This window comes from Lithobates pipiens, unplaced genomic scaffold (assembly GCF_037356315.1).
Source record: "Lithobates pipiens isolate NorthernLeopardFrog02 unplaced genomic scaffold, aLitPip1_a1.2 Scaffold_25, whole genome shotgun sequence".
In the NCBI taxonomy this organism is placed as follows: Eukaryota; Metazoa; Chordata; class Amphibia; order Anura; family Ranidae; genus Lithobates; species Lithobates pipiens.
In genome coordinates this window covers 201,370,186-201,396,773 of record NW_027507787.1, presented here as the reverse complement: position 1 = coordinate 201,396,773, position 26,588 = coordinate 201,370,186, and the positions used below count along the sequence as shown (strand labels likewise).

Genomic DNA, 26,588 nt, shown 5'->3' with positions numbered 1-26,588 from the left:
GGGTAATAAGTTTAAAAGAGACAAACAAAAGTCCTGGATGGTTTACCTCAAAAGTAAAAATGCATATAAAAGCAAAGGAGAAGGCCTTCAAAAAATACAAGATTGAGGGATCATCGTCAGCATTCAGACTTGCAGAATGCAAAAAGAAATGTAAGGGTGCAATAAGGATGGCTAAGATAGAACATGAAAGACAAATAGCGGAGGAGAGCAAGAAAAATCCCAAGAAATTCTTTAAGTATGTAAACAGTAAAAAAGGGAGGACAGACCATATTGGCCTCATAAAGAATGAGGAAGGACGTCTGGTTACAAAGGATGGGGAGATGGTGAAGGTATTGAATTTATTCTTCTCCTCAATCTTCAGGAGGGAATCGGGGGGCTTCAGTAACCAAAACTGCAGTGTTTATCCTCATGACACATCACAGGAAGCACCTCCATGGTTAACAGAGGACATAATTATAATTAGACTTGGGAAACTTAACATTAATCACTGGGACCAGATGGCTTGCACCCAAGGGTACTTGGGGAACTCAGTCAAGTAATTGCCAGACCATTGTTACTAATTTTTACTGACAGTCTACTGGGTCATTTGAGGGATATTCATGACTAATGTATAACAGATGTAACCTGTGTACCATCTACTGCCAGCCAACCCTCCAGCCGCTATTTCCCCCATACCTTTTCCCAATAAACTGAGACCACACCAAGCTGGAGTAAATATTGGCCACAGCAGCCATTTTCTTTTATTAAAAAACACTAATAAAATTAACATTAACGTTATAACATCTGTTAGAGCCATCCCCATCAGTTAAATGCTCACGTTGTTCTTTGCAGGAAAAAAAACCCCAATCTTGCCACTCGATCTACTCCTGCACTGCGGTACCTGAACTAGGCCTCCAGCTGACATACTAGCTCGGAGACAACAAACCACTGACCGCAGTGCACCCATTAACCAAATTCCAGCTAAACCACCGTTAGCTGAAATACCACCAACGGGACCCATACCACTGATGGTTCCCGAACTCTTCCATATCCGGGGTTTCTTCCTTTACCCATGAAGACCAACACCCCACCTCTGCCATGACATCCTCTGCTCTGTAGAAAGCAAAAACGTGTATTAATCAACCACACCATACTCACCAATATCAGGGAGGGAGGATGGGGAGCTTGCGCCTCCTGCTACACACTGAGCTGGGGAGGGACCCACTTCCTCCTAAGTTCCACTCTGCTCCACCCCCTTTTCTCTTATCAAATCCCTACCCCTCTTACATTTCAACCTGCACTCAGATTGCCCCTGTTAACCCTGTCATGCCCACCCTCTGTTCATTGTTTTATTTTATTTTACTCCGGGCTTTTACTGGATGCACCTGGCTGAAACTGAATCGCAATTGCTTGCACGTGCCATGCACAGTGGGGGTGGAACCTTCTGTGATCGGCCGTGACTTCATCGCGTGGTAAACAGCCATGCCCAATGGCTGTTCACCCCCCTCGGTGGCGAGTGGTGTCTCCGTGACACGCCACCACCAAAGGAACAGGGATGCGCGCGCACGATCGCGCGCATTCCCTGTTTAAATGGGAGGACGTCATATGACAGCCTCCCGCCACAATAGGTGCTCCGCCTGGCCATTATTTGACGCCCAGCGGTCAGCATCTAGTTAAGAAGGTGGGGTTTCCCAGTGAAACGCGTTGATGTCACTCCTTTGAATGTGAGACACTATTCCAAGTATCAGCTGACAAAACCGATTTGCCTTGCACTGGTCCGTAAAGCGGACCGTGCTCCAGGAACATTGGGATATGGGATTCGTGCTATTATGCAGCAGCGGCAGCCAATCAGCCATCCCAGCAACATCTCTCCATTCCCCATACTTCATGATTTATTCCCCTCTTGAGGTACATGTTTGGCAACTCAAGCCACAAGGAGAGATTACTGGAGCTTCGATCAGCTGTTTCAGCTGTGCTGCACAGCGCTGCCTTCACAATCCTCTGCTGACTGTGAGTCCTAAATTTACATAATACCCCTGCGTATTGAACTGTTGTATCTATTCAATTTTGATCACTGGGAAAGGCTATCCATCTACTGTATATGCTTCTAAAAGAAATTACTGACTGGTTATACCAGTTTTGGCTGGTTTCAAGTTACTCCTAGTCCATTGGATTTTACAGTGTTTGCAGTCATGCTGCTGTTCACCCCTGCCCCTTGCTCTCTCCCTATTTCCAGGATTGTTCCACAATAGCAGTATTTCCCTCATCCACGGATTGGTGTTCTTTGGACTCTTTTTGTATTTTGCAATACCCGTTGCTTATATCACCGAAGAAAGGACTTCCGGGGCGCATGCGCAACGTGATGAGAGACGGACACAGCTAGAAAGAGCTCCGGCGGACATGGAGATTAAACACCCTTCCACAGGGCTATTCAGCACTATTTTCAGCCACATACTACCCTGCACCCCTGTGAGAACACCAGGTGCATGCCGTCCCACAAAAAAATGAAGATCCACAAGCCGCAGAGGTCCCTTATCACATACCTCCTGTGCACAGCAGAATGAACAGGCATGGCTAAAGATGGAGCCCAGGCCCAGTGAGGCTCTCCATCTCAAGTGGCTTCTCCTATGACTTCTGCACTGCCACAGGACAGTGAGTACCCCACACACCATACGAAAGCTGATCTTGATGACAGCCTGTCCTCCATGTATGAAAAGCTAGCAGCGAAATTTCAGAGTTGCATAAAGCCACCAACACACTGTCGTTGGAAATCACTGCTCTTGGCAGCCGCACACATCCCCTAGAGACTAAGCATGACGAATTTGCACTAGCTCATGCTGATCTCCGTATGGAGTATGAGTCCTTGGCAGTTGTACAGTCTCAGGTGGAAGACCTTGACAACCATAATCGCAGGAACAATCTGCGGCTGCGTGGCGTCCCAGAAGCTGTTACATTGCAGCAGCTAACAAGCTATTCCACACACTTTCCTTATGCTCCATCCACAGCTTTTGTGTGCAACCGGATTCATAGGGCCCTGCGCCCTAAGCTTCCTGCTGATAAACCTCCATGGGATGTTATACTCTGCCTGAAAGATTACTTGATGAAGGAAGATATTTTACATGCTGCCAGAAACACTGCAGCCATAGAATTGGATGGAATGAAAATTCAAATCTTCCCAGACATCTCACAGGCCACATTGGACCGTAGACACAAGATGAAAGAGGTCACGTCTGTGCGCCAATCAGCTCAAATCCAATACCACTGGGGCTTTATATTTAAGTTCACGGTACCTCACAATGGCACCACATACACAGCATATAATGTCACTGAGGGGAAGGAGCTATTGCTGAAACTAAGCCTCCTGGAATCTGATGCCCCCAGTCGCCACCTCTCCACACTGGGACCCAGTCCACTATGGACAACACCCAAAGCAGATCATTCTGGAACCAGCCTGCCTAATCTACTCTGACCATAGGTTCTTTGGATGACTATCTCAGGACTGGTTCTCACCATCTCTGGCCTTAATAATTTCAATCTGTTATGGATCCGTGCCTCGTCAAGGGGAATACTTCTTCACGACCTATAACTAACTAGTTTAAGATTTGTACAGAACCTCTTCTTTTGATGAGAGCCCGTGAAGGGTCTTTCACTTCTCCCTGCAATTATTTCCACCTGGCAGGACAGCCTGACAGCATTTTTGCACCAAAATACTCCTTATGATAACCCTATGCCTTTAGTGGTGAGTCTCTGCGCGTCCACAGTCATCCCCCCTACTTACTCTCTGGCCCTGCCCGTGGTGGAGCTCAGGGTGGTACGGTCACCCTGTTCATCACCTTGGCACTCTCTGGCTCCCTTGGTCGATATTAAACGTCGGAGTCCCAAAAATGTTTGTTTTTGGTAAAAAAAGGAATGTTTTCCTCTGACCCTCATGCTCATTGTTTGTATCTGAGCAGAATTGCATTTTTTGTATATGATTTTTTCAGTTAATTAATTTTGAAAGATTATCTCTGACAGTGTTATTTCAAAAAGCATTACAGACACAAGCCTTTCCTATCATGAGGCATGTACAATAATATTTCAGTCTGAATAATGTGAGTTTGGCTATTCCATGGAAATGCTCCACACATAATCCTGGTAGCAATCACCATGCTACTATCCAGTTAAGTCTATATGGCCCTTAAAATATTATCGCACAATGTGCAAGGTTTTAACCTTCCCCAGAAACACAAGAAAGCATTCTGTCACTACAAAAGCCTGGGCGTGGATATCCTTGTATTGCAGGAGACTCATTTTACCAGTGCTAACCACCCACAATTCTTTTTTCTTCAGATTTACCAAAACCATATAATATGAAGTCAAACCTTAGGAGTTTCAATGTGTATGCAATCAGGCAGGCCCTTGCACTACATGGTTTTGGTAAATCTGAAGACAAAAATCAGCAGAAAATCTGATAGTGTATGGGGCTTTTGACAAATCATTTAAACAATTCTATTGCACAACCCACACCAAGTCCAGTGGAATAGCCGTATTCATAGAAAACGCAGTGTTATTTGAGGTTGGTCATATCTATAAAGACCCTAACAGCAGATTCATAATTTTACAAGGCAAGATCCAGGGTCATGCCACAACCATTGCCTCTGTATATGCCCCCAACGATGCACAAGCTTAATTCTTTAAACATTTTTTTGCAACATTAGACAGTTATCTCTCTCCACATTTAATAGTGGGGGGAGACTTCAACCTCACAGCACACCCAAGTTTGGATAAAAGCAGAGTTACTCCCTCCTCCAAGGCTTTCCTTAAATCAGTCACAAGTAGTTTGGGCTCATTACAACTAATAGATGCATGGAGAGCACATAACACGGGCTCCCGATCCTACACCTTTTATTCAAACCCACATGACAGCTACGCCCATCTTGATTACATCTTTTGTACCCCAATCGTCTTAGCAAATTCGACTAAATCAGATATACATGACATATCTGCCCCTGGTCAGATCACCATATAGTAGCCATCTCAGTTTCCGGAATGGGCCTTAAGCCTACAACCTACACATGGAGACTCAAGGACTCCTTGCTAACAGACCCCTCCACCATTGACATTCTTACAACACAACTTCAACACCTCAACATGCACGCTCTGGACGGCTCATAAAGCAGTTATGCTGGGCCATATTATTAACATTACATCCAGCAAACATAAAGGCTAAACTGACTGAGCTCCGTTCTCTTACAAAAGCATTAGGCAAACTATATAACCTCTATAACCAATCCCCTTCCCCAGACCTTCTTCAATAAATAGATTGTAAAAAACGGGCATCAGATTTCTTACTCTCTGACAGGACTGAGAGAGCCTTGAGATGGGCTAAAGGTAAATGTATGCTATACAGTAACTCTGCTTCTACCATCTTTGCAAGAAAGCTCAACCAGGCTATGAAACCATCTCACACATATAAATTACGCAAACCCCACCGGGGTTTTAGTTTCACACCTGAACATTGTAATAGACATAATTGTAGACTATTACAAAAGTCCCAACCGTCCCCTGACCCGACAACCCAGTCTTCGTTTTCTAATATGGCACTGCCCACTCTGTCCAGCCAGCAATTAGAAGTTTTGAATGCTCCCTGTACTGCTTCAAAAAGTACAACTATTATCAAATCGATTAAATCCTCTACTGTACAGGGCCCAGATGTTTATACTACCTCCTATTACAAAAAATTTGCACATATCTTAACCCCAAAATTAGCTGCCCTCTATAACCATATCCTGAAGGGCAATAACTTCCCATTAGAAATGTTAATGGCCAACATGTCCCTTATCCCTAAACCCCATAAAGATCACTCCCTTCCCCAAAACTTTCGCCCGATCTCGGTCATCAACGACCTGAAGATCTTTGGCAGATTGCAGGCTGACAGACTGGCCTTAGTCATTATGACCCTGATCTGCCCAGATCAAACTGGGTTTATTCCCCGGAGGCAAATTACCAACGTTATTTGCCTGGTCACCAACATCATGCGGGATGCAAATTTGTGCTCCACACAAGTACTTCTTCTAAGCCTCGATATCCATAAGGCATTTGACAGCGTTAGCTGGTCACACCTAGAAGATTTATTGCCCATATTTGGCATCACTGGTGACTTCATGCAAGGCTTTCATGCTCTATATAGGGACCCCCAAAACCATATCAATTTACCAGGTAATAATCCCTAATTTTTCCAACTGCAAAAAAGCACTAGGCAGGGGTGCCTTTGCCCTGGCAATAGACCCCTTATCCCATGCTATTTCCGAAAATGTAAATATCAAGGGATATCATGATGGCCCATCATTAAATTCTCATTAAAGTCTGTATGCAGACAATGTCCTCCTATTCCTAACAAATCCCCTTATTGCACTGCCCAACCTGACTTCCCTACTGGAATCATTCCATACGATATCAGGCCTAGGAGTCAACTTAGCTAAATGCTCTGCAATGCCAATAAACATACCAAATGACCTTGCAATCTCTTTGTGGCATCACTTCCCATTCACTTGGTGCGTTTACATTTTTTTTTGTTTATAAGATTTTATTACATATTTCAAGAGATATACAACATATCGTAACAATACAACAATGTAACAAATTGGGTAACATGTTCCCTTTGAAGTGTATCAAACAATAGTTTACATGTTTGGAGTATTGTATATATCATGGGGATACAATGGTTCTATATGCATCCTATTTGCATCAGGGAAGCAGAAAAGGAAGAATTTGGTCAATGCTCTAGTGTGTATGGGCTCATCGATATAGTAGGGCTCTCCATTGATTGGTTTATTACTGTATTAGGACTTTATCAGAACCACCTGCTAGAGTATAGGTATAGTAGCTTAGCTTTACCCAATTGTCCTCATCAGTGGCTAGGGACCTTGGCTCAAGGTCGGGCACTACCATCTGCTCCAAGCACCAAGTCCATCTTGTTACGGGGCTCAGATAATATCAAGGGTAAAAGAAGAAGATAGAAGAGGAAGGGGAGAGAAGAAAAAAAAAGGGGGGAGGGAATACAGAGAGAGAAGGGGGGTAAGGGAGGTATGTGAAGAGAGGGTGAAATCCCACCTGCTACCCTCTCTGTCTGCTGTCCACATGTCATTCCCACTGGGTCTCCCGGATCCCCGGGTGAGACCATCAATGATTAATTTGCGTTGTGATAATAGGTTACATATTTTGTTGCAATAATTCCCGATATGACTGGGAAGTTTTGTACGTGATCCATGCCTCCCACGAGAAGCTTGAGATTTTATCTTGCGAAGTGAAGATCAGTTCCTCCATCGTTGCTATACGATCATCGCATAGGGACCATTCTTTTAGCAAAGGCGCATTTAAACATTTTGATACTTAGGAATACAGATCACTCCCGCTTTTCAGACCCTGTTTCAGACCCTGTTTCTATAAAAGCGACTCAAATTATATCACTGAATACAATTGTATACCAATCTTTATACCTATGCTCCCTATACGGCAGAAAATTCTAATTAATCTCTCCCCCCTATAGTCCTTTTTAGGAGACCCAGATTTCCCCCCAGTCTTCAACAACAGACATCGCTTCCTCCAAGGGTGCGTGGCTGGAGGATCAATATTTCAATGCTTCAAAGAGGGTGCTTACTTTAAAACTTTCCCTCAACTCCAATTAGAGCACAATTCCCCCCGAGCAATTCCGATACATGCAAATCAAGCACTTTTAACATAGCAAGGGCACCTTAGAATCCCGAACACATAGCGCCCAATATGAACATATATCTGTTATAACCCAGCAATATACCTTGAATATATCTACATATGATGTATAAACTCCTAAGACTATTATATACTGTATACAGTAAGTATTCTATGTGTATTGATCCTCTTTAACTCAACTTCAATATCTCCCCATGTCTGATAGGCGCTAACTTTTATGTAAGTTGAATGACTTTGTCTGATATACTAAAACAGAAATATGTCACAGCAACAAATACCATAACATTAGCAGCGCTAAAATAATCCAATCTCAGCACGTATACTAGGCCACCAGAATTGTTGGGAAATGGCCCAAATGAGTTGATTCTTCCCAGGGTGGCCAGCAGCCTTGGGAGAATGGTAAGTCTGGAGCACGGCAGTATGGAGACTCTCAGGGACAAAGCAGCGGTCACAAGGTTTCTCAGGAGGAGCATGGACCTGAGCAGCAAGAATTTTGTCACCCAAAGGAGAAGTGAGACTGGTGTGAACCGTAGCCAGAATATGATCAGGAGGAATGACAGGAACAGGAACCAATTCCATCTTGGAAGTGGCAGAAAATTATCACGACAAAGCGGCAGCCTTTACATTGTTAGTACCGGGCAAGAATGAGACAACGTAATTGAAACTTGACAAGAAAAGAGCCCATCATACCCTTCTGGGAGAGAGGCATTTAGCCGTAGACAAGAATGTGAGATTCTTATGGTCAGTACAGTGTACCTTCAAGGAGATGCCTCCATTCTTTAAGGGCTAAAATAATCGCACAACTCTCTGTCACCAATCTTGTAATTGCATTCTGCAGGTGATAATTTCTTGGAAAAGTAGCCACAAAGATGCATATCACTCTCAGAGGTAGGACGTTGAGACAGAAGGGCGCCAACTCCAGTCTCAGAAGCATTAACCTCAAGGATAAAGGGTAACATAAGATCCGGATGTGCCAACACAGGAGCAGAAACAAAGGCAGCCTTGAGACTCTCAAATGCCTTAATGGACTCCGGAGACAAAATCTGTGGGTTACCGTCCTTTCTGCTCATATCAGTCAGGGGCTTGACCAGAGATGAGAAGTTACAAATAAACTTTTGATATTAATTGGCAAAGCCAAGAAAACGTTGCAGAGGACGTATGCCCATGGGTCGGGGCCACTGTAGGACTGCTGAAAGTTTCTCTGGGTCCATCGAAAAACTGGCAGTGGAAATGACATAACCCAGGAATTTAACCTGTTCATGATGGAATTCACCCCTCTCCAATTTACACTAGAGATTGTTCTCTCTGAGCTTCTGAAGCACACGACAGACATCTTTGTGGTGGCTCTCTAGGGACTTGGAAAAAAATTTGTATATCGTCGAGATAAACCACCACACATAGCTGCATCAAAGCTCGGAGGACATCATTGATAAATTCCTGGAAAACTGCCAGAGCACTGCAAAGGCCAAATGGCATTACAAGATACTCCTAATGGCCTGTTCTGGTATTAAACATAGTTTTCCATTTGTCACCCTCCTTGATCCTCCAGCTTTGTGAAAATCGTTGCTCCCTTGAGGCGGTCAAATAACTCCATAATCAACGGAATTGGAAAAGCATTCTTAATCTTGAAACAATTGAGACCCCTATAATCAAAACAAGGTCTCAGTTCACCACACTTCTTCTTCACAAAGAAGAAACCAGCACCAGCAGGAGACGAGGACTTGCGGATGAATCCTTGACAAAGTGTGTCTGCAATATACTCCTCCATGGCCTTATCCTCTGAGACTGCCAAAGGTAAACCCGGCCATGAGGGTGTATGGCACCAGGTTGAAGGTCAATAGTGCAATCATATGACCGGTGTTGTGACGTACCTGGTGATGGAGCCTGATAGGCAGAGGACGGCCTCTCTTACAACTCTGACTTTCAACCCCCGGATAGAACTGACAGGAAGCATCGAGATGCAGAGTCACACGAGTGCCTGGTTGGATCGCTGAACTTGGAGCTGGATCTGAGCACTCGGTCGGGCTGTAGAGATGTCTGCAGGAATCCCAGAGCAGTGGTAAGCAGGTAGCTGGAGCAGGTAGAAGTGCAGATGCAGCAGAAGGGATGGTGGCACCCTCGAGGCTGAAGAGAAGGCAAGTACAGGCAGGCCGGGTCATACACAAACGAGCACGTCAGGAACAGAGGCTGAAGTGGAAGCGGAATCAGATTACAGGCTGGGTCCTCAATAGGCTTGCAGCGGAGTAGCAGAAGGAGCAGGCAGGTGCGGAGTGGGTCGGATGCAGGCAGGAAACAGGAACATCAGGAAGCAAGCTGGGTCACAACAGGTACAGAAGTCAGGTAAGTAATTTCAGGATACACAGGGAACGCTGTAGAGCAGACAGCACTGAGTCTAGAAACTGTCTGAGCTTAAATAGCCTGTTTGGGCGGCAAAAGCTGTCACAGGGTGCGTGTGTACCAATGGCATCCTGACAGGGGCAGAGGTGGCAGGTCATCTTCTACAGCCATCTTGGGTGCTGGCATGCCCTTCCTGACAGGCAGAAGTAACAGGTCGTGTTCTTCGGCAGCCATCTTGGGTGCTGGCATGCCCTTCCTGACAGGTGTGGAGGCAAACAACCGGCTTGACCTTTGTCAAAAACATCACTAAAATCAGGGTACTGGCAGGGAGGAGAGTGAAGAGGTGCATAGGTCACATTCTGGAAACATGTCTTGCTGCATTGTGGTGACCAGGAGAGAACCTCAGCACAAAGCCAATCAAAAGAGGGGTTGTGCCTCTGTAACCAAGAATAACCAATAACCAGTGGAAACTTAGGTGAAGAAATAACTTGGAATTGAATTATCTCATGGTGAAGAGCCCTACAGCCATGGACAACGGAACAGTCTAATTAGGTCACATGGGCAGGCTGTAAAGGTCTCCACGCCAAGAGCCTCAGTGGCAAGTGGAGAGGCATGAAGCTGCAGTGGAATCAAGTGCTTAGATACAAAGGCAGCATCAATGAATAGGCCTGTAGCCCCAGAGTCGATTAGAGCCTGCATTTTGACGGACGACCCAGACCAAGAAAGGGTAATCAAAAGCATTGGGGCTTATCCTTCTGATAACTGGGGACGTAACAATGCCACCTAAGGTCTATACCCTACAGGACCTCAAGGTTCGGGCGTTCCCTGGACAGGACTTCAAAAGGTGACCAGCCTGGCCACAATAGAGGCACAATCTCTCCCGTCTCCTAAAGGTTCTCTCATCCGCAGAGAGACATGTGAAGTCCAAGTGCATGGGTTCATCTTCACTGGCCGACTCGGTACCAGGAGGAATGGGAGGTGAGGGAGGCAAGGGTGGAACTGCAAAGCTCGGATGACAAATGTACAGGAAACTTTTCAATAAATAAGTTGCGCTAATTTCTAAAAAATGTGATTGAATGAGTAAAAAAATAACAAAGTCCATCCAGTGTAGTGACATCAATGTGAAATGACGAACGATGCACCCAAGGAATGTGATATAAAAGAGAGAGATGACTTCCACCACTAGACACACTTCAGCTTACCGACTTCCTTTGTTAAACACAGCACCAGTCACAGCCACAGCGTCTTCATAGACTTCTACCACTTTTAAAAGTAAGAAATCTTCTCTTCCAGAATGTTCTGGCACTGAGGCTGTCTGTGAATCCCAGGCTGTTCTGTAACACCGCGCATCGCTGGAGGGATCCTCCAAGTCTGTCATGTAATGTAAACTCTACCCCCAACAGGTCATGTTTTCAGGCAGTCCAATGTTTTGATCAGTTTAACTGTATTAGAAATTATCTCCTCTGCTGCCACCTCCAGCAACGTCTCCTCTCTACTCCAATCCGCCCCCCCCCCCCCCCCGTACAGGAGCAGAGGAGATTTCCACAATGTACAGGAGACTTCTGCAAGCGTGCCTTAAAATAGAACTATCTCATCTTTGATAGTATTTGAGAGACCATGAGAAAAAGCAGCCACAAGGGCCTCATTGTTCCACGCAACCTCTGCTGCCAGAGGTCAATGGCATAACCGGCAACAATTCCGTACTCTGTTTTATGGACATGAGGCACTTGGCAGCAGAAGCGGAGCATGCAGGAATGTCAAATACCTTTTTAAAGGAAGCCACAAACCCTGAGTAACTCAGGACACTGGGTTTTTGCTTTTTCCATATAGGGTTTGCCCAGGATAGGCTTTCTCAGAAAGCAAAGATATCACGAAACCTACTTTGCTTCTGTCCATGGGAATCGCCTGGGGCAGAATCTCAAAGTATATCTCAATCTGTTTGAGAAACCTGCTGCATTGAACTGGATCAATCCCAAATCGCTAAGGAAGCAGTGCGGAACCAGACATACCTCTGATAGAGGTAATACTTGAGGCGGGTGCCTACACAGAGACTGGAGCAGCAGCAGGGACAGCCTGCAACACAGGTTGTACTGGAGCAGCCACAGTGGGAGATTCCAGGTAGCTGTGCGATTGTCTGTATCCATACAGTGATCCTGCTCATCCAACCTGGAAAAAATATTACCAACAAGTGGATTGACTGCATATTCTGAATTCATGGCCTTCACCTACTGTCAAAAAACATTAATCAGACCTAGACAGAAGTGCAGTTAAAAATCACACTTGTTTAATAATAATAATAATAATAATAATAATATTAAAAGGTACACCAGAGTTACGTAGTCAAATGATAGCCAGAGTTCGGTAACCGGAATGGATAGTCAGACAATCCAGGATGTCAGAGAGCCAGGAAATCGCTCTATCCACAACTTAAAAAAAAAGATTTGCTTTAACTAGTTGTGAGCTATCAATATTATAGATACAATTTTAATTATGGCGGTACCAAAACTGCTTTTACTTAGTTTCAGAAATGTTCTTTTTTTTTTTGTCATGTGACCATGCATCTCTTCTTCTTGATAGTGGGGGGGCAGGTTAAAGGACACTGTGCAGACACACAGTGTGTCTGTATTCCATAGTCTGTTCAGTCTGAGGTAAGATGCAGACTGTACTTGAGAAGGGGGCGTGATTAGGAGGCAGGATGTAATTGTGAGGGGGCACAAACTACCCAATACTGGCTTGCTGTGTGTCTGTACAGTGTCCTGTATCTCTGCATGGCCAGCTGAAGGATGAAAACTTATCACACTAGGACAGACCTTCTGTGCTTTCTTGTATCGTCAGTTTAGAAACAAGGAAGAAAGGCGACTGGTATGATCAACTAGGTATATTTAGATGGAAGACTGATGTGTGCACACACACACACACACACACACACACACACACAACAAGATAAATGTTTAGGATCAAATACACTTTAAATATATTTTACAATTATTTTTTATGTACACCAAGCATAAATACACAAATCTGTTGTTGCAGTAGCATTCAGTATTTCTCCTGTATAATATCACAGCAAGAGGGAGGGACAACACTGTGAGCTAGTCAGGGCTCTATAGCTTGGCTCAGTACTTTCAGTCTAATGGTGGCCATACATGCTTCAATAAATGATCCATTTCTTTTCTGATTAACCTCTTCCAATAGGAATAACAAATCGATAGCGACCAATTTTCACATGACAGCAGGCTAAAGCCCACTATTGGCTGATGTCACACCGCCTGTCCAGGCTCGGGAAAGATCCAAATTTACTGGAACCTGTCTCAGCCTCTCGGTGAGCCACTCACAGACTGAGCCAGCCCCTCCACAGCCCAATGCTTTAGTGAGTGCTGGAGGGGCAGAGCAGAGAGCTGGTGATTGACAGTCATGGACTCTCTGCAGGCTGAAGACTAAGAACTGGGCCTTTGATCACTCAGTTCTCTGTCTTATGCCCTGTACACACAGTTGGAATTTCCGATGAAAAATGTGCGATCGGATCGTGTTGTTGGAAAATCCGATCGTATGTGAGCTCCATCTACTTTTTCCGTCAGAATTTCTGGCACACAAAGTTTGAGAGCAGGATCTAAAGTTTTCCGACAACAAAATCTGATTGTTTAAATTCTTTTCGTCTGTAGACAATTCCGACGGACAAAATGCAACGCATGCTCAGAATAAATTAAGAGACCACAGCTATTGGCTACTGGCCCATTTATAGTCCTGACGTACGTGTTGTACGTCACCTCGTTAAGAACGATCGGATTTTCCGACAACTTTGTCCAACCGTGTGTATGCAAGACAAGTTTGGCACAAAATCTGTCAGAAAAAATCAGATGGATTTTGTTGTCGGAATGTCCGACCGTGTGTCTGGGATCAGTGCTGCAGCCACTTAGGTGAGTACGGTTGTTTTTTTTTTTTTAAAAGCCATACATCTCTTTTAAGTAAAAGGTTTTATAACTACTCCATGACTTGTTTTACTTTTCAGCCAAACGCTTATCCCTAGAGGAGAATATAACTGAGCTGGCAAGAGCCATGGCAGGAATAGGACACAGCCTACTGAAGACCAAGGGGAAGCTCTCTTTCTTTAGTGTTGAACAAGCTAAAGATATAATTGACTACCTTAAAATTAGGTATGTGTACGTTTATTTAATGTCTAATCTACAATAACCTATTATTATGTCCTTGAAAACTCAATCATTATATGCAGTGCCATTGTTGCTTTGAGGCAGGGTGGAAATTTTGAATAAAGTATATCTAAGTATAAGGCCGCGTACACACGGGCGGACTGTTCGCCCAACTTTGTCCGCTGAACAGTGTTTGGGCGGACAGTCCGCTCGTGTGTGGGCTTTCAGCGGACAGTTTCAGCGGACAGTTTGACGAACAAGGTTTTACGGAATTTCCGAAAAACTGTCCGCTGAAACCTTGTTTCAGCGAACAGTCCGCTCGTGTGTAGGCTTGTTCGTCAAACTAAGTTCCGCGCATGCTCAGAAAGGATTTACACGCCGAAAGTTATAATGCAGTGTATAGGACGTCGTATTTTTCACGTCATCGCGCACGGTTTCAGCAAACTGTTCGTCCGTCGTGTGTGGCCATGTCCGTCCATGCTAATTTTGAGCGGACTGTTTGCCGAAACTGTTTGACAGACAAAGTTGGGCGAACAGTCCGCGCGTGTGTACGCGGCCTAAGATCAACATTTATAAATCAGTCCTAAGTTGCATGAGTTCATTCGATTTTTATTTATTTTTTCATTTTTAGGCCTCTTGCACATGCGCAAAAAATAAAACAATCCACTGCACTTGTAGCCGTATAGCTTACTGCTGGAACTGTCTCAATGTATTACATGATTGAAATCAGAATTTCTAACATGTAGTGCTACCCACCATAGGGACTGCTGGCTGAGACGGGTCCTCTGCTCTTTGCCTCGACCCCCATGAGAACCTCAGCCCCTCTGATAGACTAAGTTGAGTCTTTAAAGCATGCACTACCACAAAATATCTGGTAACCATTAATACTACCATGTCCAAAAAAACAGGCACTGAACCAGTTAGTAAAGGTAAAAGTTCTATATTATTACCCAATATGATGGGTAAAGAGGCAAGCATGAATATTAATTAACAAAGCAATACCACAATTTAGTATACAGAATGATTAGTAGTACCAGGACATTTGAAGTCCAGATCAGCATAAACAGTAGCAAGGTCACCTAAAGTGCAGCAGTGGGCAGTAATAAAGCTTAACCGCTTAAGGACCACCTCCTGCACATATATACGTTGGCAGAATGGCACGGCTGGGCACAATCACGTACCTGTACGTGGGTCTTTAAGTGCCCAGCCGTGGGTCGGGAGCACACCGCCGATTGCACACTCCTGAGCTCCGTGACCGTGGCCGCGGGACCAGCGGACCCGATCGCCGATGGTGTCCCATGATCGGGTCACAGAGCTGAAGAACGAGGAGAGGCAAGTGTAAACAAACCTCTCCCCGTGCTTCCTATTGAGCTTGTCACTGATCGTCTGTTCCCTGTTATAGGGAAAGACGATCAGTGACGTCAGACGCCAAGCCACGCCCCCCCTACAGTTAAAGAAAAAACACACACACACACTTAACCCCTCCCCGTCCCCTAGTGGTTAACTCCTTCACTGCCAGTGTCATTTACACAGGAATCAGTGCATTTAAATAGCACTGATTGCTGTATAAATGACAATGGTCCCAAAAATGTGTGAAAAATGTCAGATGTGTCCGCCATAATGTCGCAGTCACAATAAAAATCGTTGATCGCCGCCATTACTAGTAAAAAAAAATATTAATAAAAATGCTATAAAACTATCCCCTATTTTGTAAACGCTATAACTTTTGCGCAAACAATCAATAAGCGCTAATTGTGATTTTTTTTTCACCAAAAATATGTAGAAGAATATGTATCGGCCTAAACTGAGGAAAAAAAATGTTTTTTTATATATTTTTTGGGGATATTATAGCAAACAGTAAAAAATATTGCATTTTTTGTTTATAGCGCAAAAAATAAAAACCGCAGAGGTGTTCAAATACCACCAAAAGAAAGCTCTATTTGTGGGAAAAAAAGGACGCCAATTTAGTTTGGGAGCCACGTCGCACGTCCACGCAATTGTCAGTTAAAGCAACGCAGTGCCGAATCGCAAAAAGGGGCCTGGTCCTTTGGCTGCAAATTGGTCCGGGGCTTAAGTGGTTAATCTACCGAGTGCTGGAACAATGCTTCCAGAGCACATTTTATGGAGGCGATGCTAGTCTCAGACTGACTGGGTATGTACTGTCCAGAAAAAAAGGTGATTGGCAGTGGAAGGGGGCAGGGAAACAAAGGGGCTTGCAGCATAAGTATAACAGGGGGGCAGTCCTTTGACATGTTCTTCTACTGAGGCAAAGAGCAGAGGACCCGTCTCAGCCAGCAGTCCCTATGGGGGGGTAGCACTACTTCTACCGGCTAACGCTGAGGTCCTTTAAGAGCATCCTAATGGCCAATGTAGTTACAGTATAGGTATGATATAGTCTTGGCAAAGGTGCAAGGGTGGATGTGGTTCAGATGCGTTAAAAGTTTAGTATAATGTGGTATAAAGTTGGTATAGGCGCAGTATGGATGTGGTATAGATGCTGAATAGGTATTACACAGGTGCAGTATGGCTGTGATAGACTTAATATCCTGTCTCCAGTGGCATTTTCTGATAAGAGTGTGAATGGTGGATTCTGAGCCCTCTTGCTAGTCCCTGTGGTGCCGCTGCAAACTGTCACTGTGGAAGGGGCTCCCTCTCTCTCTCTGATGCCTCTGATGATCAGCGCTGGGAAGAAGAGTGTCTCTCCGGTCTCTTTGCTGAAACAATACAAATTTGCTGTGGTCTACGCCCTGGGCATCTCACCCTTAAGCCCCATACACACTATCAGATTTTCTGCTGATTTTTTCCTTCAGATTTACCAAAACCATTTAATATGAGGTCAAACCTTAGGAGTTTCAATTTGTATGCAATGAAGCAGGCCCTTCTACTACATGATTTTGGTAAATCTAAAGGAAGAAATCAGCAGAAAATCTGATAGTGTGTATGGGGCTTTAGTCTCAGGCATGGTCCCTGATGTCTGTCAGCCTGTACCAGATGTGCTCTCCTTGCTTTCCTTGGTGCCAAGACAGCCCGCTTTCCCAGGTAGTTTAATAAACAATCCCTTGCTAACTCCTTCTGCTGCCCAGTACACACTGGAATCTGTATTAGAAGTCAGTTCCTGTATTAGCCCTTGTACACACGGTCGGACATTCCCGACGGATTTTGTCCGACGGATTTTGTCCGAAACTAGTGTTGCATACACATGGTCGGACAAAGTTGTCGGAATATCTGATCGTTCATAACGTGATGACGTTATTTCGTTACGATGGGACTAGGTTCAGGCTAGTAGCCAATAGCTTTGGTCTCGTAATTTGATCTGAGCATGCGTGGCACTTTGTCCGATCCGAATCCTCTACAAACGATCGGACAAATTCCGATCGGAACATGTTGTCGGAAAATTTTATAGCCCAGCTCTAAAACTTTGTCGGTCGGATATTCAGACGGAAACAGTCCGATGAAGCCCACACACAGTCGGATTATCCGACAACGCGGTCCGATCTGACATTTTCCGTCGGAATGTCCGACTGTGTGTACAAGGGCTTACAGGGATATGCAATTAGCGCACCTCCAGCTGTTGCAAAACTACAAGTCCCATGAGGCATAGCAAGACTTTGACAGCCACAAGAATGACACCCAGAGGCAGAGGCATGATGGGACTTGTAGTTTAGCAACAGCTGGAGGTCTTCTAATTGCATATCCCTGCTGTATTACAAGCTTGTCATTTCTGACTACAATCCCCAGGATTCCAAGCGCCCTACATTGAAGTCTATGGGGTTGCTTGGCTTTAGCTCTCCCCCTGCTAGCCAGAGGAAAATGACACATCACAACATCACTATCTCAGTAGATAATGAACGTAAAATCTTTCTCCTTGTTTTTGTACTCCAGCACCTGGCTACAAAGAGAAAAGATGCAAGTCATTATAGTCTTTGGTCATTGGTCAGATGTTCATGACAAATCAGGTGTTGGTAACGATCGTTGATCATTTTAGACCACTTCTGTTTTTTGCGCTGGACTTTCCCTCTGTCTGGATATATTTTATTTATATGTTCATGACATAATATCTCAAGATATGGAACTGATCCTTTTGTGGTCATGGGTTGCAATGTACATTAAACATAAGCAGAAGTAAAAGCAGAGGTTACTTCCAGTAACTATCTATGAAATTATCATTAGTTATATCAGCCCTGGTTCTCATCGATGCGATGCAGGAAACGCACGTGATTCGCTGCATTTCCCCGCATTCGCACTGCATAGCAATCCCATGGGGTCTATGCGATCTTCTGCGGGTGTCAACGTTAGATTAATGACACCCCCGAAACAGATTGCAAAATGCAATGCTATTGCCAGAATGAACACCCATGCGATGCAATTCAGGTGCAGAAAAAAAAGGGTCCTGTATAATTTTGGTGCGGATGCAATCTGATTTGAGCCATAAAAAATTTATGGACAAATTGCATTGCACAGACATCGCATGTGATGTGCACAGGAATGCAGTGCGAATCACATGCGGTATGCCACACGTACCAGTGTGATCCCAAGCTCAAGGTATTTTAAGGTATATCCTGTCACTACATAGTACACCTTCCCATTACAGTTAGTTATCAATTTATGAGGATGATCATCATATGTTTATGAACAATCCAGGGACACATGTTCTCACTAAGGCCTGATTCACATCTATGCATTTTTAGTGCTTTTTGCATTTTGCAGATTTGCACTACAGAACGTGTTCCATAGGAAACCATGTTAAATGGACTGTAGTGCAAATCTGCAAAAAGCACTAAAACTGCATAGGTGTGAATCCAGCCTAAGGCTCGATTCACATCTATGCATGTTGCTTTTGAGCGTTTTTGCAGTGCTTTTTGCGGTGTTTGCCGCGTTTTTGGACACGCGTTTTTACCACGTTTTGCGTTTTTCTTATACACTGTGGTTGCTTAGCAACCAGATATATACAGTGAAAAAAAAGAAAAACGCAAATCGCGGCAAAAACGCGGTAAACGCGGTAAAAACGCGGTAAAAACATGGTAAAAACATGTTACTTGCGTTTTTGATGCATGTCCATTGACTTCTATTACATGCAAAATGCTGCATTTTGCATAAAAAAAAAGTCCTCAACCCTTTCCAAAAACGCAGAGGCACAAAAATGCATTGATGTGAACATGTTCCATAGGAACCCATGTTAAAAAATTTCCTTGCATTTCTGCAAAATGCAAAATGCATCAAAAAACGCGCTAGTGTGAATCAAGCCTAAGGGCTCGTTTACACCTGCAGTTGGGGAGGCAGTAAAAATAGGCGGCTAAGCTGAATTTTTACTGCAAACCCACCCTTTCTTATGTTGCAAAGTTAACCAGACAGAGGTATACGGATGATGCTGGCACAATGCCTTACTTTGCAGCCACAGCAAAAATTATACCCACTGCGTTCTGTGGGCACTACCACTCACGAACATGATCCACTCAAGTAAACAGACTTGTGCCACAACTGCAAAAAATGGACAAAAGAGGGCGCACTAGCCTAGTGCATTATCCAACAGCATTTAATAAGAAACATTCTTCAGAAATTATACTCATGATGAACATGTGAATTAAAAACACTCATTAAGCTAATCATCTGTAGCCCTGCAGTCATAGATACAGCACACTCCAGAGTAACAGGGGATCTGACCAGGGTCCTTACTAGCTAACGCATTTGGAAGGCAACACCTTCTTCATGAGACCCTGTGGCACAACCACCTTGCAATTGTGTGCAATGCAAAACTTGTGCAGGCTTTACCGGATTAAAACAGGCGGTTAGGTGGCAACATTTTGCTTCCTCTACACCTGTCAAACACCTCTGATCAAATGCCGCAGATCACTTTTCAGTAAACTTAGACTTTGATCTATAAACGGGCATCTGCTGAGGTCCCTTATATCAAATGAAGCATTATGCACATTAGTCACGTCAGTAGTTTATGAATTATAATTGGTTGAGGTGAGTTACTGCACAGTGCACATTGTTCTTTACCTTATAGAGTAGGTGTGAATAATTGGCAGAGGCAGGTAACACTTTAGCTCCCACAGGCCCTGGGGCAGCTAAGTTGTCAATGAAGTTGCATGATGATATTGTCATGTATATGTTTCCTTGCTCATAAATAAGGATGAGCTCAGGCGCGTTCGCATGGTCCACGTGCAGAGCCCGCCAGAAAGTCGGCACAACGCTGCGCTAATCACAGGCAGTGAGACATTGCCCAATCTCTGCAGCTGCGCATCGGGGTAATGTCTCACTGCCTGTGATTAGCGCAGCGCAGTGCCAACTTCCTGGCAGGCTCTGCATGTGGACCATGCGAACACACCTGAGCTCATCCTTATGCCGCGTACACACGAGCGGACTGTATGGCATACTTAGTTCGTCATACAATCCGACGGACAGTCCGTCGTACTTTCCACTGAACGGACTTGACCACACACGGATGCACAAACAGTCCGTCGAAAGCTTGTGCGATGACGTGTACAGCACGTACGACGGGACTAGAAATAGGAAGTCCAAGACACAGCAAAGCACCCTTCCGCCATGTAAATCCTTTCTGGGCATGCGCCATTCTTAGTCCGTCGAACTAGCATACTGACGACCGTACTGTCCGCTGAAACCAAAGTATGACGGACAGAATTTTTGAAAAAACCGAAATACTTAGTACCCCAGACTGCATGCTGAAAAAGTCCGCTGAAGCCCACACACGAGCGGATTGTCTGCTGAAATGTGTTTCGACGGACTAAGTACGCCATACAGTCCGCTCGTGTGTACGCGGCATTACTCATAAGGACTGAGCAACCTAAGCTATTTTAACTGCATGAGTTGCTTTCTCCAACCATACTTTTTGCCATATTTATAGCCAGTGACGAATGCAGACTCGAAACTTGGCTCAGAATGCTTTTGACCCCCATGATTTCTCCACTAGGCAAATAGTGAGTGGTGATATTCTACCCTTTCAAACTGGTTAGTTGCCATAACAAATTTGTCTGTATGCCCTAAGCACACTGATTCATAGTAGATTAACATGTTTTTTTTTTTTTTTTGCTTATGTACATAGCATAGCAGAAAGTTCAGATGATGTAATTGGCTTTGAACACTTAAAAATGTGGCAGGAAAATCACCTTGTTAAATAAATCTCTTTGCTTTTCTTTTATGGCTCACTTTGGAAGATACATCTGACAGCATGGTATTGGAAAAAATAAGTTTGCTTTGAGACAGTATCTAGCAGTGATGTATTGCGTGTCACAGAGATAGAGATATTTTCTTATCATCACAAAGGAAAGTTTGAAAGAGCAGTTTAAAGTATTAAACATGTCATTTCTTAACAATGCAACTATAAAAATGATAGCAAAATGTATTAATTTTATAAAAGATAGTTCTGAAAAGACTGAAAATGGGATCTGAAATAATTTAATCTTGTATGAAACCGCAACCTGTTCATTTAAATTTGAATTACATCTATTCAGATTAATTCAAGGGAAAAACAACATTTTAAGAAAGTTTTTTTTATTTTCTTTGTAAAAACAACTATCTTTATGAAATCTTGATTACACCCATGACATACTGCTACTCAAATTCATTCTACAGATAACAAAGTTTTGAAATTGTTAAATGGTAAGGTTCTATTTAGAATGAAAAACAAAACAAAAAAAAAAGCAAAAAAAATAAAAAAAAATACCTTTATGAAATCTGTGAATTGCAGCTATTCAGATTATTCAATAGACAAACAAGAAATAGAAAGCTTTATAAAAGCCGTCTGCATAAATGTAGTGATTGTAGCACTTGTTGTTTCCATCAAACTGCAGTCCTCTATGATTCAAGTATAATCGCTGCATAAAACTTCTCAATCTATCCTGGTGCAGGGACAAAAGGGAAGATTTTTCATCAGCTGCCAATTCTTTCCAAAAATCATACCCTTACTATTCTTATTTCAGCTGTAGCTCTACACCTTGCAGGGTGTGAAATGATCCCCAAGGCAGTATAGCAGGATGACCCCTCCAAATGCCCCAGTACACACGCTCTTGGGCACATCCACTTTCAGGGCGGAAGCCTTAGCTTTTGATGTGGTAACAATGTCGCTTCAGTCTTTTGGCAGTTTTATTGCTGATTTCCACTTTGGGAGTAAAGATTACGGATACGGGATACACGATAAAGGTGGCAGCAATCTGGCCTACACAAGTAGCAGGGGACATCTCAATTTCTAAACCTTAATTTAGTGTAGATTTTGTTTGTCCTTCTCCAGTTTCTTGGTAATCATTGGCTTTTTAAGAGCAGCCACAATTCAGATCTATGACTCTGTAAAAGCAGTCAGTTACTTTCTTGAATTGTGGTGGTTCCTTCTCTCTCTGGACAATTTTGGTCTTTTCAGAGCAGCCACTGGTGCCATTTTCTGTAATCGTTAAATCTTGCTATGTTTGTCAACAACATGTTCTGCCCACCTCTCCCTGGACAATCCTCAGTACAGAAGATTCCATTAAGTATGCGCCCTCCAGGCTTACAGCTTCATACACTATTCCCTCTGGACAGCCCCACCAGAAGGGCAACTGAAATCCAGCAGATTTTTATACCGATTCCATCTGGTGTAGAGTGCAGAGGGGAAAACAAGACTCTAGAACAGTGGTCATCAACCCTCTCCTCAGGGTCTACTCAAAGGCCAATTTTGCAAGATAACTGAAATACATCACAGGTGATATCATTTGCTGCTGGCTTAGCCCTTCCTCCTCTGGGCTGGCCACTCAGCTGTCGGCTAATTGCCAGCTCTCTTCTCTTTCCACAGTTACCAGCTGTTCCCGATGATGCTCGTCTGACTTGCCTATTTAAAGCCTTCCAGCTCACTCTTTCATTTGCCTTCACGTTAGTCACATCACTAGGAACCATCTCCTGCTGTTTGTTACAAGATTGGCTTGCTGGCATCCCTCCTGGCTTCTATCCTGCTTGCAGTTGCTCTCCTTGGATCCCTGACGTCTGGACTGGCTGATTACCCGATCTGGTTTATGAACTTTGGACTGGCTGACTACCCGATCTGGCTACTGGACTCTGGCTATGCTTGACTATGCTTTTTTCTATTTACCTTTTTATTTTTATTAATAAACAAGTGTGATTTGATTGTACTTCTGTCTCTGTCTGTTTCATGGTTCCTGACAGCTGCTCAGTGATTGCAGTATTCTAGTCTGCATCACCCCAAGGTAATACATAAAACCTGGCCTGTTAGTAGACCCTGAGGACAGGGTTGATGACCACTGTTCTGGAGTCTCGTTTTCCCCTCTGCACTCTACCCCAGATGGAATCAGTATAAAAATCTGCTGGATATCAGTTCTGGGGGGTCTGTCCAAAGGGAACAGTGTATGAAGCTGTAAGCCTGGACGGCGCATACTTAATGGATTCTTCTGTGCTGAGTATTGTCCAGGGAGAGGTGGGCAGAACATGTTGTTGACAAACATAGCAAGATTTAACGATTACAGAAAATGGCACCAGTGGCTGCTCTGAAAAGACCAATATTGTCCAGAGAGAGAAGGTTGTTCCAAACATTTTATCACCTTCTAACTGATTCAATCACAGAACAAACCTTGAATGATTTTCTGGAAAAGATAAATATTCAGAACTCTTTTATTGTTTTTTCCCACTACGGGGTACCTCCTCGACAATAGTAAGCATATGCAATCAACACCCTGAGCGTAGTAAAACCTGCAGAGCACAGAGGAAGTAAAGAATCTTCAGGCTGACTACAGCCTAGCTGCATAAGTAAACACAAAAAAATACTAGGGACACCCCACTTAAGGCAAAGTCCCTGTCATATACTATTGTACTATCACAACCCTTTTAATAGATTCTTATAATACAACTCCAAAAGTTAACAATAAATTGTCAACTAAATATAAACTGACAGTTTATGAGGTCTGTTTATAACCATCAGATTTTCCTAGGGTAAATATTTTTGCAGGTTGTGTCAAACTAAGAACGCATAGAAAGAACACAAATGCTAAGCACACAAGACTCAATGTGCGGGGTATTTATTGAGGGTTTTTTGGCATACAATAGGGGGGATCCGGATGGTGCATACACAGGATCGGACTTTTTACGCAACAAACATAGTGACGAATGTACTGACGACACTTCAAAAGAGTAGTCCAATCGCGTGTATTGCATACACACGATCAGACTTTTTAGGCAACAAACATAGTGACGAATGTACTGACGACACTTCAAAAGAGGACGTTCAATTACTCCGGCGCCACCCTTTGGTCAACTTCTGTATTGTTGTCTGATCTTTTGCATTGGTTCTGAGCATGTGTGTTTGTACTTTGAACAAAAGTCTGATGGTTTTGCGTACACATGATCGGACTTTGCTCCATCGGACTTATGTTGTCAAAAAATTTGTCCATTCGCACAGCCAACAAAAGTCAGATGAAAACCGAAAAAGTTTGTCCGATGGAGCGTACACACGGTCGGATGTTGCCTTAAAACAGCTAATTTGCATGTTTGTTGTCAAAAAGTCTGATCTTGTGTATGGGCCTTTAGAGGCATATTTTGAGTTTAACGTTTATATAGGTAGAAAAAAAAAACCTTCTGGATCACGTTTTTGATTGGAGCTTACTGGCAGAAAAAAATGTAAAACTCTCCTAAACTCGTCTAGACTTTGTACAAAAAATGCTCTATATAAGCGTTTTTTACTCCCAAGGGAACAGAGCCCAGTGTGCATGGAGCCTAGGACCGGTTCACACTGCTACGATGTCCGAGATCGGATGTTATACGCATGCGATCTCTGTGCAATGCGATTTCAGCAATACAGAAAGTATGGCTTAATTCATATCGCATTCGGACCAAGCTCACACAGGACCCTTTTTTGGTCCGCAGCAGAATTGGATTTGCATGGGTGTTCACACCCATGCGATCTGATTCCTGTCCGAGTTTGCAGATTGCACTGCGATATTCAAACTGATTTGGAGGTGTCATTAACTTTTAACTGGCACTCCCAGCAGTTCGCATAGGGCAATGGAAACTGATTGGCTGTGATTGGCCATAGCTGATTGGCTGTGGCCAGTCACAGCATAAAGTTCTGTGTTAACTGCCGCTGGGAGACATGCAATGCCAGAACCCACAGTGGATTCGCAGGGTTCCCGCATTGCAGCAGTGTGAACCGGTCCTTAAGCCCATTTTTGCATGCATTTTGATGCTCATGTGTTTTACTTCAGTAAAATATTCCTGTGTTTCCATTAACAGACATGTACAACTCTGCACAAAAACTACAAATGTTTGTGATAATAGGCTCAGTTCAAGAAGCTTTACGAAAGAACAAATGTTTATTTTCAGGCTTGTGACTACATTTTCCAAATGAACATCAAAATAACTGTTACTTTATTGAAAATAATGATCCATATTCTATGTCCTTATTTATAAAGCAGTTAATCTCACATTCACCAAACAATCACAGCAGGTGGATCATCCTGGTGTGTGTTTCTTAAAAACGAATTCCAGGTATGAATATTTTATAAATAGTTACAGTACATTGGTCCAGCCTGGAATGGTCCATCCTGAGCACAGGAAGCTTTTCTGAATAGATTTGAAACATTTTTTGATTGGATGAGGTGGAGAGGTGGGGCAGTGATTTCAGATTTATTTCTATATATTACTGGCTTAGTTACAATTATAAATCGTGATCATTTAATTGGGGCTTTAAAGAGGAAGTAAACACTCCCACTCTGATGCTTCTTTTCATTTAGTCCATTATAATAAATAATTATCAGACTATAGCCACTGTAATCCAGCCCAAATTGCATATTACTTACTGTTTAAAGAAACTTTAAAAAACTTGTTTCCAGGCGTTAGGCAGCACCATCTTAAGTATTGTTTTCTGAGTCCACAGTGGAGTGTATTTCCGCCCTTACATTGAGCACTTCCTGTACTGTTAACCAAGCCTCCTTCTCAATCCAACGTTTCTATGGCAACCCTGCTTCCCTGTTCATAGCTTACTTGTTTATTTCATAGTATTTACTTGTGCAGATGTCTAATGTTTCCCTTTGTCAGTCTTATCAGCTTCAGCTGATAAGACTGCAGTAATGGCCAAGTTTAGTGTGTGTAAAGGGGCTCCTGCGCTCTATGGCAAAAAAAAATTGGAAGAAAGCAAGAGAAATGTTCTAGCAGGAGCAGCAAGCACTTTATGAGTGAACTCTCAATAGTAAACAGAAAAAAGGGGGAGGGGTGTGTTGCGCTTCCTAAATACCAACAAAAACGAATACAATAACTATAAATCAAATAGTACTAAAAAGGTGTAAATAATTCTTAAAGTGTTTAGTGAGCGGCACTTAAAGCTTAAAGAAGTGCATTAAAATGAACGTCTAATATATAGTGTTCTTATGCATTATTCCTGTGTCTAGAAAATAAGCAGAACAGTGCTTGAGACCATAAAGT

At 43.4% G+C, this 26,588-nt stretch overlaps 1 protein-coding gene across 1 annotated transcript in view; it reads left to right on the top strand.

The window, feature by feature from the left end:
• The window catches only part of CABCOCO1 (ciliary associated calcium binding coiled-coil 1), a 212,562-nt gene that overhangs the window by 29,835 nt on the left and 156,139 nt on the right, over nucleotides 1–26,588 (top strand). Inside the window, exon 4 of the mRNA XM_077455428.1 lies at nucleotides 14,036–14,180. Coding sequence (XP_077311554.1) covers nucleotides 14,036–14,180 — 145 coding nt within the window. The remainder of the gene's footprint in view (nucleotides 1–14,035; nucleotides 14,181–26,588) is intronic.